The sequence below is a fragment of the Leptodactylus fuscus genome, chromosome 2 (genome assembly GCF_031893055.1).
Source record: "Leptodactylus fuscus isolate aLepFus1 chromosome 2, aLepFus1.hap2, whole genome shotgun sequence".
In the NCBI taxonomy this organism is placed as follows: domain Eukaryota; kingdom Metazoa; phylum Chordata; class Amphibia; order Anura; family Leptodactylidae; genus Leptodactylus; species Leptodactylus fuscus.
The window spans coordinates 249,109,006-249,121,127 of NC_134266.1; the positions used below are offsets into that span (position 1 = coordinate 249,109,006).

Sequence of the window (12,122 nt, forward strand, 5' to 3'; positions counted from 1 at the left end):
CCGTAGGAGAAGAAGGCTTGGCCTGTTTGGTCAGAGCAGCTTGGTATTTAGCCATTCTGTCCTTAAGAGAAGTGGTTTCCAGGACATGAGAGATTTCAAGACTTTTCTGAGAGATGAGTTTACCGGGACTGCTGTCAGGAGAACTGATGGAAGAAGGACCTGGGCAACAAGGAGGAAAAGAAAAAAAAGTTACAACTTGAACTTCGAAAATAAATGACAAGAATGTTAATAGGGTTATCCATATTCTATTGTAATATTAGACCTACAAGGGTCTGACACCCGGCAATGCAGATCTCTCAGTGCTGCTCATTTACTATACAAACTGTAGTGCCGAGTAAGTACTGCCGCGCTGTCCCATAAACTTCTATAGGACTGGGCTGCAGTACCTGCACTCACGGCTACAGGTTGTAAAGCAAGTCCACAATTGAGGACCCACAAATTACAGTCATGTGAATAGGGCTTTACAGAGATTGCACTGAAAGGTAAAGGTATCTGCATTGAACAATTAATGGCATAGGATCAGTTTTATAGTGACCGTGAAATGTTATTACAGCCTGTACTAATATGTCTGCTATAAAACAGATACTGTGTGATATAATAGTGAGGGGACCCTACACAGTACAATCTGCTCCACAGTGGCCCCCACAAAGGATTATATACTCCACAGTGCCCCTCTCCCCACACAGTATGGAACGCTCCACAGGAGCCTCCCAGTTATGAGCAACGATCGCTCACTAAGGGGGAATCCTGTACCGGATTCACAGTTAGCGAGCGATCCAGGCAACCGCACACATACCAGCAGAAGAGGCTGTGTGCGCCCTCTCTGGAACACATGCCATAGGTTCGCCATCATGGCTATAGGGTAACTGTCAGCGTTTCCATAGGTATTGTTGACTTGCAGTGATTTCCAAAACCGCAACAGTTTTGAAAATCGCATAGTGTCCGCAGCGCATATTTTCCTGCACTATACAGCGACTGTCAAACCCTTTCTGACCTAGACTAAACCAACAGGAGCCAGGTAGAAGCATAGGATCAATAAGGAAAGACACATTCAAGGATGGAAATTTTAGCTCAGATGAAACTGTAAATCCAGGTAAGCAACATTTCACTTTCCAATTCTTCAACAGGAATCAACTTTTGCCATGTGACACAGCAACCTCTAACTCCAGCTGCTGGAAAACTACAGATCCCAGCATGCTTCATTCATTTTTGAGAGAGTTACAAGAAAAAGTAGAGCAAGTAAGCATGCTGGGAGTTGTGGTTCTACTATAACTGGGACTGCTGACCCCTGCCATAGAGGATACCCTTGATGTAGGTTTAGTTTCCATTACAAAATTATATAATGGATCTGGACAACATCATCATCATCATATAGGAGAGAGTTCATTTAAGACATCACAAGCAGAGACCTGTAATAACTTTCTGCCATATTTTTACGAGGCAGGAACCATAATCGTCAGCTACTACCGAAGCTGTATGGGAGAATGGGGCAGAGGCTCCAGGAGGTGTAGAAAATCAATTTCACACAAAATGAAAATAAATCCAGGAGAGGGAGCTACCCTGTTAAAGAAGGTAGGTTACTAATGTGAACAGGATCGAGCTGCAGGACCAGGCACTGCTGACTAAATGAAAGACTCTTTGTTAGACGCACAATGAAATATCAATGGCCTGTCCTGAGCACGTCAATATTTAAGTCTGGGGAAACCACTATAAGTCAAGTCAGGGACCAACGGACTAGTCCGAAACTTATCATTTATACTTCATGGTCCTTGAAGTTTGGCCTTTTCATAAATCACACTGCATAAGGTCCCATACAAACCTATGCAATCCCAAAAAGATTCAGAGTACAGTAGTCTTATCCTCTGTACTACAACCCAACAGAAAACCCCCTCGTGGGTAATAACAGTACCTCTAAGTTTACACTGAAATTTTGCACCAATTGAGGCAAATTGCACAAGTCAGCTCAAAATTATATCCATTATTTTCAGTAGGAGGCCGGGGCCAAAGCAGGACACAAAGAAAGATCCTTCACTGCGGAATCCAGAGCAGATTCAGCCTCAAGACCCACAGCAAGAGCCTCAAGCCGATTAGCCCCATTGTACCTGAGGCTAATCCAGGAGTAAACTTGGGGTGGGTCGTAAACTGGGCCACTTGGAAAGTGGTAAGGCATAAGGGGTCAGTAAGTATGCCCAAATGCGTTCTAGAAACAGCCATCCGACCTTAGTTTTAACGTTCAAGTCAATAGAGCCTTGCCGCCATGCTTTGGCAAACAATATCTAGAAGAGAGTATTGCAGCATCAAAGCAGTCAGTACATAATACTGATCTGCGCAGGTACCACAGGGCATGCCCAACCAGAAGTTACGACAACCAACACTTACTTTTCTCAGAGAAGCACGTGTCCGAGTCTTCATGTGTGAAGTGGTTTTCAGCATTCAACCTCCCGATATTTATCTTCCCTGGTTCACGTTGAGGATGCTTTAGTTAAAGGGGAGACATAAGTGGAGAAGAAATAGTCAGATATGGATGCAAAAATCTCACTGGTCAGCACCAAAATAAATCTGTTTATATCTTCGAGCAATTGGACTAATTTTTCCCGCTTCCCAACCTGGAATATACGTGGCCCATAAAGCTAAAAAGTCCTATTAGGCATAAGGTCCCAAGTTTCCGAAATGCAGTAATTTTTGTTGAAGATTTTGCTGGGGGGGGGGGGGGTTGCCATGGATTTAACAATGACTTTGCTTTCCTTAAAGGGGCTCTATCAGCAAAATCACGCTGATCGCGCCCCACATATGTGTGAATAGCCTTTAAAAAGGCTATTCAGGCACCGTAAATGTTATATTAAACTACCCCCCCCCCCCCCCCGTTTTAAAATAAAACCCTAAAAAAAGAATGTGATCTACTTACGCATCGAGCACGGAGGGCGGGCATTCAGGGTGCGCCGTCTTCATCCACACCTCCTCTTCCTCCGATGTCCTCGAGTCCAGTCTTCCTCCGGCGCTCGCGAACTGACATTGATAAAAAGAAAAGGCCTGGGCACCTGCGCAGTAGAAGCCTCATGCTACTGCACATGCGCCCAGGCCATTTTTTTTATATCAATGTCAGTTCGTGAGCGCCGGAGGAGGACGGGACTCAAGGACATCGGAGGAAGAAGACGCACCCTGAATGCCTGCCCAGTGTGCACGATGCGTAAGTAGTTTAATATAACATTTACAGTGCCTGAATAGCCTTTTTAAAGGCTATTCACGCATATGTGGGGCTCTATCAGAATGATTTTGCTGATAGAGCCCCTTTAAGTTTGCTTCCTTTCGCATTCTTGATAAAATTAAGTTCTGTTCACAAACTATTACCATCATCACTAAATATTCTCCACCCAGACCAAAGAGGAGGGGAAAAAAAAAAAAAAAAGCTATTCAGGTGCTCCTAATCATTCCCCCCCCCCCCCAGTTTTCTGAATTATCATTAAAACGTATACGTAAATCAGCGCTACTGTGCACACTCCAGCCCCATTATCCTGTAAAGACCATCGCGACCGCACTGCGCATGCACAGCGCGCTCGCGTAGTTCTCAGGGGAGCTGAGCAGTTCTCTACACAAAAATGGCGCAGGACCGTGCACAGTAGCATGTGTGAAATTTTGATCGAAACTGCCGGACTGGAAGCAGTGAACAACAAGGAGGAGGAAGTCAAAGAAGGACGGAGGGCGTGAACAAGCCATGATGCGTGGGGGTGCACAGAACAGTAGGACTGATTTACATATACGTTTTATCGGTAATTCAGAAAAACAGGGGGGGGGGGGGGGGAATCAAAAACAATTAGCAGCATCTATTTAGCCTCCTTAAAGGCTATTCAGGCATATGTTTATCTAAAAACCAGAAAATCTAATGATAGAGTCCCTTTAAGGGGACTTCAAAACCCTTGAAAAGTTTGCCCAAGGAAGAAGGTAGGCATGTAATAAAAGAACACACACCAAGAACACTTCAGCTAGTAACAATGAACATACCATGTTGTGTGGAAGTTCAGTCTTACGTTTTATTTCCTTTGCACATGGGCTGTTGAGTGCACTTGGGGCAGGGCCACACTTGGCAGAGCACTTGGTGACCAGAGGAAGACACGTCCCATGGACAGAGATTTGTAGCAACCACAGAAGATGGTGCTCTAGTGGCTATGGTCCCATGCAGAGCGCAGCAATCCACTCATTCAATGAAAGAGTTGACTCTCAGGAGCAAGACTGCACGTGGCACAAGAAAGGCATGTGCAGAAATAGGAGATGCGGGATGGATATATATATATATATATATATATATATATATATATATATAGTATATTAGAATAGCAGGGGATTTTTATTACATCATCTCCTCTTCCTTCTGCACATTTTTTGAGGCGTTTAGAAAACCCTCTTTAAAAGCAGACTGCGGGGTCTACAGCTAAAGGAGCACATGGGTTTGTGTATACAAAACATACCCCAGGAATGAGTAATGTAAACAACTTCCATCACTGTATATCTGGGTGTGGATCTGGCACAGACACACAGTAGTAGCAGTAGCCATGGTCGCAGTCTAGTCTTGAAGGCCAAATCATTACATAGGGACCTCCGAGTCACACCAGGCCAATATGGGACAAAATCTGTTTACTGGACTGGTCACAAGCTTTATTTTAATGTACAATGGACGTGTTATTTTAAGCCGTGACCTTTACCTAAAAGTCATTCCCATTGTACATTCAGCTACAAAATCCTATCTTCCAAATCATACCGCCCCATTACCTCTCACACAACACAAACCATATCCCGCAGTTGTAACAAGGGAAACCGATGTCTGAGGGGCCAATACAGATCAATAAGTCGAAGAGAATAGAGATGACCCCTGGTAGTTAGGAGAGAACAACCAAGCTAAGAAAATAGACCGCTCTGCGTTATTAGTTAATACATCAGAACTATGATCTGAAATCAGATTGTAAGCTCTTGTGAGCAGGGCCCTCGCTCCTATTGCGTGAGGTTAATTTTTTTACATTGTAATGTCTAATATTGTCTGTTCCTTTACCCTCTGACACTAGGATTTGTGTTTCCGTTCTTTGGGTCCATTTGGGGACCTGAAAAATGGAAACTATGCACTTAAAAAGCGGTTACCCAAGAACCCCATAGACTATAATGAGGTACGCCAGGTTTCCACCAGAAATTAGCAGAGAGAAAAGTCCTGTTTGTAGGACTTCTCTGCATGTTCTAAGTGGAAAGGGGAACAAGGTCCCCAACACAGGTGTGACCATAGCCAGATTTGTAAAGTGCTGCAGAGTATGTTGGTGCTACATTAAAAAATAATTTATTACATATACCAGATTTTGTAGACCGTGTTACAATGTCATTTACAAAACGTCCCCAATTCTGCAGGTTTTAAAGAGAACCTTTCACGTCCTCGGGCACATGTGGTTTTATACAGTGCTAGAAAGCCGACAGTGTGCTGAATTCAGCGCACTATCAGTTTTCCCTTTATGTGCCCCTGGTGAAGAGCCATTACAGTAGCTCTTCAGTGTCAGAAGGGAGTTTGACAGTCTGTGAGGAACGCCCCTCTGACAGTAGAGTCCATAGCACTGTACTATCAGAGGGGGCGTTCCGTACTGCACAGCCATGACGCTGAGCGGTGAGGAATGCCCCCTCACTCTCCTGACAGTAGTCATCCATAGACTAATACTCCCACTGCATGGTGTACACCGCCAGCTCTCACACTGCATCACAGGAGTTGAGCTGATAGAATAGCTCTCCCCTTGAGACTCATCTCTAACAAGAAGCAGAATAGTGAACGCAGCTCTGGGCTATAAATACAGGTTATAACTCAAGATAAGAGCAAGACAAGTAATGAACTGTATCCCACATTCCACCAAATACATGCACATTCCAGAGCAAACGTCTATCTAGTATGTACAGTGTGGTGCTAGACACCGTACAAGTATGAAGATCAGGAATATTTCACAAATTTTCCTAAGAAAGAGCTGTAAAAAAAAAAAAAAAAAAAAAAAAAGTCACCACAAAGAACCCCCCTCCCCTATATAACATACAATATCTATTAGGATTATATTAGGCAACTGATCCTTTTCATAAAGTGAACACTAGCAGTCAGTAAACTGCAGCTGTCAGCAGAGTATTATGGCTGACATCCCAAATTTTTATATTTTCAGGAGTGGTGAGGTTAGGCCCCAACTACACGTTATCTTGCTTTTCTTTCTCCGTTCTTGTGTCATCACAAAAGATTTAAGGAGAACCTGTCACCAGATTTGAAAAGCCCAATGGTGTGTCACGTGACCAGTCTACTCATTTGCAATTGTTAAAGGGATTCTACCATTAAAACCTTTTTTGTGGATAAGACGTCAGAATAGCCTTTAGAAAGGATATTCATCTCTTACCTTTAGATATGGTTTCCATGGTGCCGTTCCTTAGAAATACTGGTTTTTACCGGTATGCAAATGAGTTCTATCGCAGCGATGGGGGCGGGCCTACCGCTGCCAGAGAAGTGTCTCCAGCGACGACTCCTTCATCCACAGTGTCACCTTCAATGTTTTCTTCCGGCGCAGGCTCCTAACTTCTAGGCCTTGGGCAGAGCAGACTGCGCAGGCACACAAGCCACGGGAAAATGGCCGCTAACAATACTGTGCAAGCGGCCATTTTCCCCATGTTCTGTGCGCCTGCGCAGTCTGCTCTGCCCAAGTCCTGAGGCCTAGAAGTTACGAGCCTGCACCAGAAGAAGACATTGAAGATGATGCTGCGGATGAAGGAGGTGGCGGCGCTGGAAACACTTCTCTGGCAGCGGTAGGGACGCCCCCATCGCTGCGAGAGAACTCATTTGCATACGGGTAAAAAACGGTATTTCTAAGGAATGGCGCAGCAGAGACCACATCTAAAGGTAAGAGACGAATAGCCTTTCTAAAGGCTATTCTGACGTCTTATCCACAAAAAAAAAAGGTTTATAGGTAGAATCCCAAGTAGTTGATGGTGTTCCAGTCCATTCTAATACCATGTTGCAGAATAGGACCTGCTCTCTAAAATCAGAACAATCGGACCCCCTCAACGGGAGAGACTCTGCCTGCACCCTCTGTTGTGTGCATGAGGCCTAAGCAGAGGCATAACTACCAGGGTAGCAGCGTTAGCCGCTGCCACAGGGACCGGGACATTAGGTGGGCCAGCAGGCCCCTGATTTTTTTTTTTTTTTTTTTTTTTTTTTTAATAGGATTACTCCAGCAGGTAACAGGTCCTATTTACTTACCGCCCCTGCTCACGGCTGCCTGCGCTTCCCCTCCTGCAGATGCGGAGACGGCTGTGATCAGGAGTGAGGGCTAGCAAGTGAGGCCACAGGGCCATGGAGCCCACAAACACGGCTATCATACTCTCCCTCCCCCGCATATAATGATCGGAGGGGCCAGGAGAAGAGAAAAAATGTCAAATGTTCGCCTTGGGGTACTGCCATTTCTACTTACGCCACACGGCCTAAGCAAACGTCCCGGCAACTGAGCCTGACCCATTTGTATGGCTGGTGTAATACACTTCACCCTGGTGACAGACTCCCTTTAAGCCTTAATGAAACCTATAACCAGCCAAGTTATTGAGAAATAAAACCATCTCATGGTCGGGAAGTAATAGCAGCTCCTTGTCATCCAAGAACAAGGCGGCACACAGCCAGTTATTGGACATGGACACCGCCATTATACTGAGCTTATCACACATTCATAATTGGGCTATGAAGAAACAATGAGCCAGTGTTACAGATCACAAAGTGTTAAGTATCTCCAGCGCTGCTCAGATGCCTGCTGCTAAACCCCGGGTGGGGGGGAAGGAGGGGATTTACAGTCTATGACCTCATATATAGCAGCTCTAGGCACTGTAACAAGAGCCTGAGATACAGACCAGGGATAGGAAGAGAAGGCCACAAGCAGGGCACAGGCTGCAGCCGGACAAAGGCCTGCACACATAACAAGTCAATGGATTAAGTTTCCTGCCAGGCAACGGCAGACACGCCCGGGCCATTATCTGTGCAGGCCATCTCTTATCAGACGACAGGCATGCCGGGAATGGGCTATGCCCAGTTAACCTATGAACCAGTCCACATCTTGATAACTACTTACTGAAGCGGCTCCTGTTTAACTTAAAGGGGAAGGATGCTAAACTTTCAATTTCACTTTACCTTTCTGGAAAAAGTAACAGGATACTTGACGTCTGCAACATCACTCCGCCATATGTATATGAACGAGTATAGGCGCTAGTACAGGAGATCTGAGATAAGGGGAGCATAGGGGCAAAATCTTCCCTGGACTTCGTAATCCTATTGAACATTACAGCCAACCTTTACCCAGATTTCTGGAAGCAGACTACTCATAAAGGGGGTGTCTAGAGGTATTGGTCTTGGTTTAGGTTTCTTAAATAAAAGGGGCATCACTGTCTAGATCTCTGTCTATTAATCTGAAAACCAACTGCTTTAAAGGGTCGTCTGTGTCAGCTCCGTAGCTAAAAGGGTTTCAGAGGGAGCAGTCACTACTGGACCCTGGAAGCTCCAAGGCCTCTACAACGTAATGAGACACCAGAATTGTACATAGACTATAGGACGAGAGGGGCCTCCTTTCCTATTTTGCACCTCAGGCTGTAAAAAGATTAGATACGTTGCGATAGAGTTTTCCTAGAAGAAAAGCGGTGTAAGAAATTCATTACTAGACAGTATCACAGCTTAGGTCTGGGAAAGCAAGATGACAACTCCCATGAGATCAGTTCCAGTCTCTCCGGCGTTATCCCAGCTTTCCAAGAAACAGCTAACTAGATTTAGACTTCAGGGAGGGGACGAGGGTTATATCCTTTATTATACAAGGATTACACCACCGCAATATCAAAGTCGCCAACAGATCACGTACATCGTAAGCCAAACTTTCTACATGCACAGACACTATAAACTGCATTCAGATAAGAGCCTGACATACGGTAGCCATATCAGGCCGACGCCACAATGTGGAAAAGCTGGGTTTTTGTTGCCAAGCCAAAGCCAGGAGTGGCTTTGGGGAGAAGTAGAAGAGCGTCCATATTTCCCACTCCTTTTGAAGACACTCTTGGCTTTGACCCCCAAAACAGACCACAGCAAAATCTGCAATATGTGGCCTCAAGGAACAGATTCCCAGCTATGGACAGCGCTGGGCCTCAGTCTTAACATGACTGTCAATGGTTAATAGCACTGTATGACATATCACGGCTGTTCTGCATTGTATTGCAAGAAAAGGCTTTTCTGGTTTTTGTGCTTCTATGCTCTCTAAGCAAACTGATCTGTGTCATAGCAAGTCAACACAGTTTGCTATATAAAAGAAGAACACAGCTTTGCAGGCGGAAAATAAAGAAACAATGGGAACAATGTATATTACATACACATTTCCATATATACTTTTCCACCCAACGTACTTTAAAAAACACAGGAAAAGAAAGTGAGCTCACAACCCGGCTGCTTCCTGATCGCAGGCCACTCAGGCAGGCCGAATCATTGCCAAAGTGCTGACATGTCTGTTTTGCCATCAGGTGGAAGTACACCGCAGACATGGATCTTATACAGAAAGAGTAACCTCCTTGGAGTGGTTACAAAAACCACAAGAGATGGGGGAGGGCCGAGGATTCATGTCTGATCTTACTCAGCACCGACACTGCTGGAATTATGCTGGGGGTTGTAGTTCAATGGAAAGGAGGCAGACATACGAGTTGTTGAAAAAGGATTTAGGTTTGGTTTTTTTTTTGCAGCCCTGGACAGCTGTATGAGCTCACAGAAAAGTTTGGCAACTGCAGACAAGTGTTGAAGGATCAAGTCGCCTGCGCTCTACAGCTAAACACGACACCGGACGGTCCGCCGTCCCATCTGTCACAAAGGCAACTGCAAACCAATGGGGGGGGCATGTTAAACACACTGGGGCGGAATTTCCTTACACCGAGCTCAGGTCTTACCTTATGGTTGGCAGCTTCACCTTTCTCAAACATCATCTTCAGGCTGTTTAAAGGGACATTAAACTTCTCGATCTTAGGGGAAGGTTCAGGGGTGTCCAACTTTGCAGTCTCCAAATCTTGATCCATACTTTCGACCTCGGTGGAGGAAGAATGAACTTCTGAAGCACTAGGATAGCGGAAGCGGCTTTGTTCCTGTACTTGAGAACGGATCTTGGGGATTTCGACCTCGGGACGGTCAGCAGGGACTGTTTCAGTCTTTGGACTGCTGACTCTCTGCCTTATGGCAAAGCTGCTACTGTGCTTAATTTCTGTCCGAGCAACAGGACCAGGGACTTCCCACTTCTTCCTCAACACGCTCAGGGATCCTCGGTTAAAAGAGGACGGAAGAGCTTCTGTGTTCTAGAGAGAGCATAAAGTGGATGAGTGAAGAAGTGGCTGCAAAAGAAAAGTCTCCTACAGACGGCAGAGCCACATCCAGACAGCTGCTCACAAAAATTTGGTCTATGCCACATGTAGGGAAAAAAAAAAAAAGCATTTAGCCCAGGGGGGATGAGAGGCGGAGGAAAGATTGGGCAGGAAGTTTAAGTGGAAAAAGGAGGATATCCTTTTATGGGCAAACAGATGGGAAGAACAAGGCAAAAAAAATGATGAGAAAGTGACTCATGTAACAAGGAAGAAGCCAGGAGATGAAATGGGACAGAAAAGTCAGATTCAGTCTTGTCTATGCTGACACAACAGGAAAGTGTACTAGAAAAACAAGCGCAAAGCTAAAATACGGGTAACCAAACCAGTGTCAACCTTAAGCAACATATGATAGACGTCTATGATAGGAGTTGGGGTGCAAACAACAAGCAGCCCCATAACAGAAGAACATGGGTGGGCTTTAATGGGGCAAAAGACTATAGTCCAAGTTCAATGTTTTAAAAGTTTGAAGTGCATGGAACGTACATATGGGAACGTGGAGAAAAGGGCAGAAGGGTGCCCAAGAAAAGCATGGCACGGGTCGGTATACCTGTTTTCGCTGCATGACCGTGGCCTCGGCCTGAAGAGCTTCCAGTAGTAGTAGCGTAGCCGCAGTGACAGCCTGCCAGGCTTTATAGAATTAGCAGAGATTAGCAGGCTATATCTGGATTGTAACCCTAAATCTCTCACCTTATTACATGCTGAAGAAACAGCAACTTTTTTGTTAGCTCTGTCTAAGACCAGAACTGGAAGACCACCAAGGAGTCGAAACCAGGCTGCAACCAAGAGCAAAACCCAAGCCTTTCTCTATACACACACAGGGGCATGACAAAGGGTTAAACTGAAGCCACGCTAGAGATGGCAGACGCCAGGAAGGCCAAGACACCAGTTTCTGCTTATTCTTTGCAAATTTCTAGGACACTAAAGAGCGTGACAGACAAACTGAAGGCAGGAGACATAATGCGCTATTTTAGATTTTTTTGTGTTTGTTGCCAGATGTTTGTATACTTGGAAAGTCAGCCATGACCAACGACAAAAGTCAGAGGCGATGCAAATACCAATTTACGGCACTGAAGTCTAAAACTAAATCCAGACAGCCTAGCCAGAACGTGTCTATTATACGGGCAACTTAAGGCCCTCGATAAAAGCTCTGTAATAGAAGAACCATCCTCAACCACCATGAGCAAAGAGTGCCCAGAGTATAGCATCAGTGTGTGAACACAGCCTTATTTATTACGGTCCGATTAAATCAAACCACTTGAGAGGTCAGCATTCCTAAAAGCGGAATCTTATTCTCTCAAGCCATATGTTGTTCGATAAGAAAATGTCACTTGTCTCAGGATTATGGCTCATGGCTGTCTTCTTACTCCTACCCCCCACCGTCCATCCCGGGAATGTCTGTCACCTCTCCGCACAAGACGGCCTAAGTGATAATGTCATGTGATTAATCATGGAGACGACGTGTACAGTACAATGGCCTCATGTAGTTTTCAGCAGCTCTAGGGCAAAGCTGACTCTTATGATGAAAGGTCCATTTCTCAGAAGACAAAACACTGATCTGCTCAGACTGACTGGTTCTTAGCTGGGGTTTTCCACCTTCCTCATTCAATACTGGGAAACTACCAGAAATCCAAAGCGTCCCTGTTACATCCAGCCATTATGTTACTGCCGAGAAGAGAACCAGAAAATACACGCATGACACCCAACAA

The 12,122-nt window shown here is 45.2% G+C and overlaps 1 protein-coding gene across 4 annotated transcripts in view; it reads right to left on the reverse strand.

Moving 5' to 3' along the window:
• The window catches only part of LIMA1 (LIM domain and actin binding 1), a 41,969-nt gene that overhangs the window by 12,678 nt on the left and 17,169 nt on the right, over positions 1-12,122 (reverse strand). Inside the window, exons 1-4 of one of the 4 annotated variants that reach the window (XM_075266007.1) lie at positions 10,964-11,119; positions 9,952-10,350; positions 2,380-2,476; positions 2-159 (exon numbers count right to left, since the gene is read on the reverse strand). In XM_075266007.1, the coding sequence (XP_075122108.1) occupies positions 2-159; positions 2,380-2,476; positions 9,952-10,350; positions 10,964-10,978 (669 nt within the window). In that variant the 5' untranslated portion in view covers positions 10,979-11,119. Of the gene's footprint in view, position 1; positions 160-2,369; positions 2,477-9,951; positions 10,351-10,963; positions 11,120-12,122 lie in introns of those variants that run through there. The other 3 variants (XM_075266005.1, XM_075266006.1, XM_075266008.1) reach the window with 3 other exon arrangements.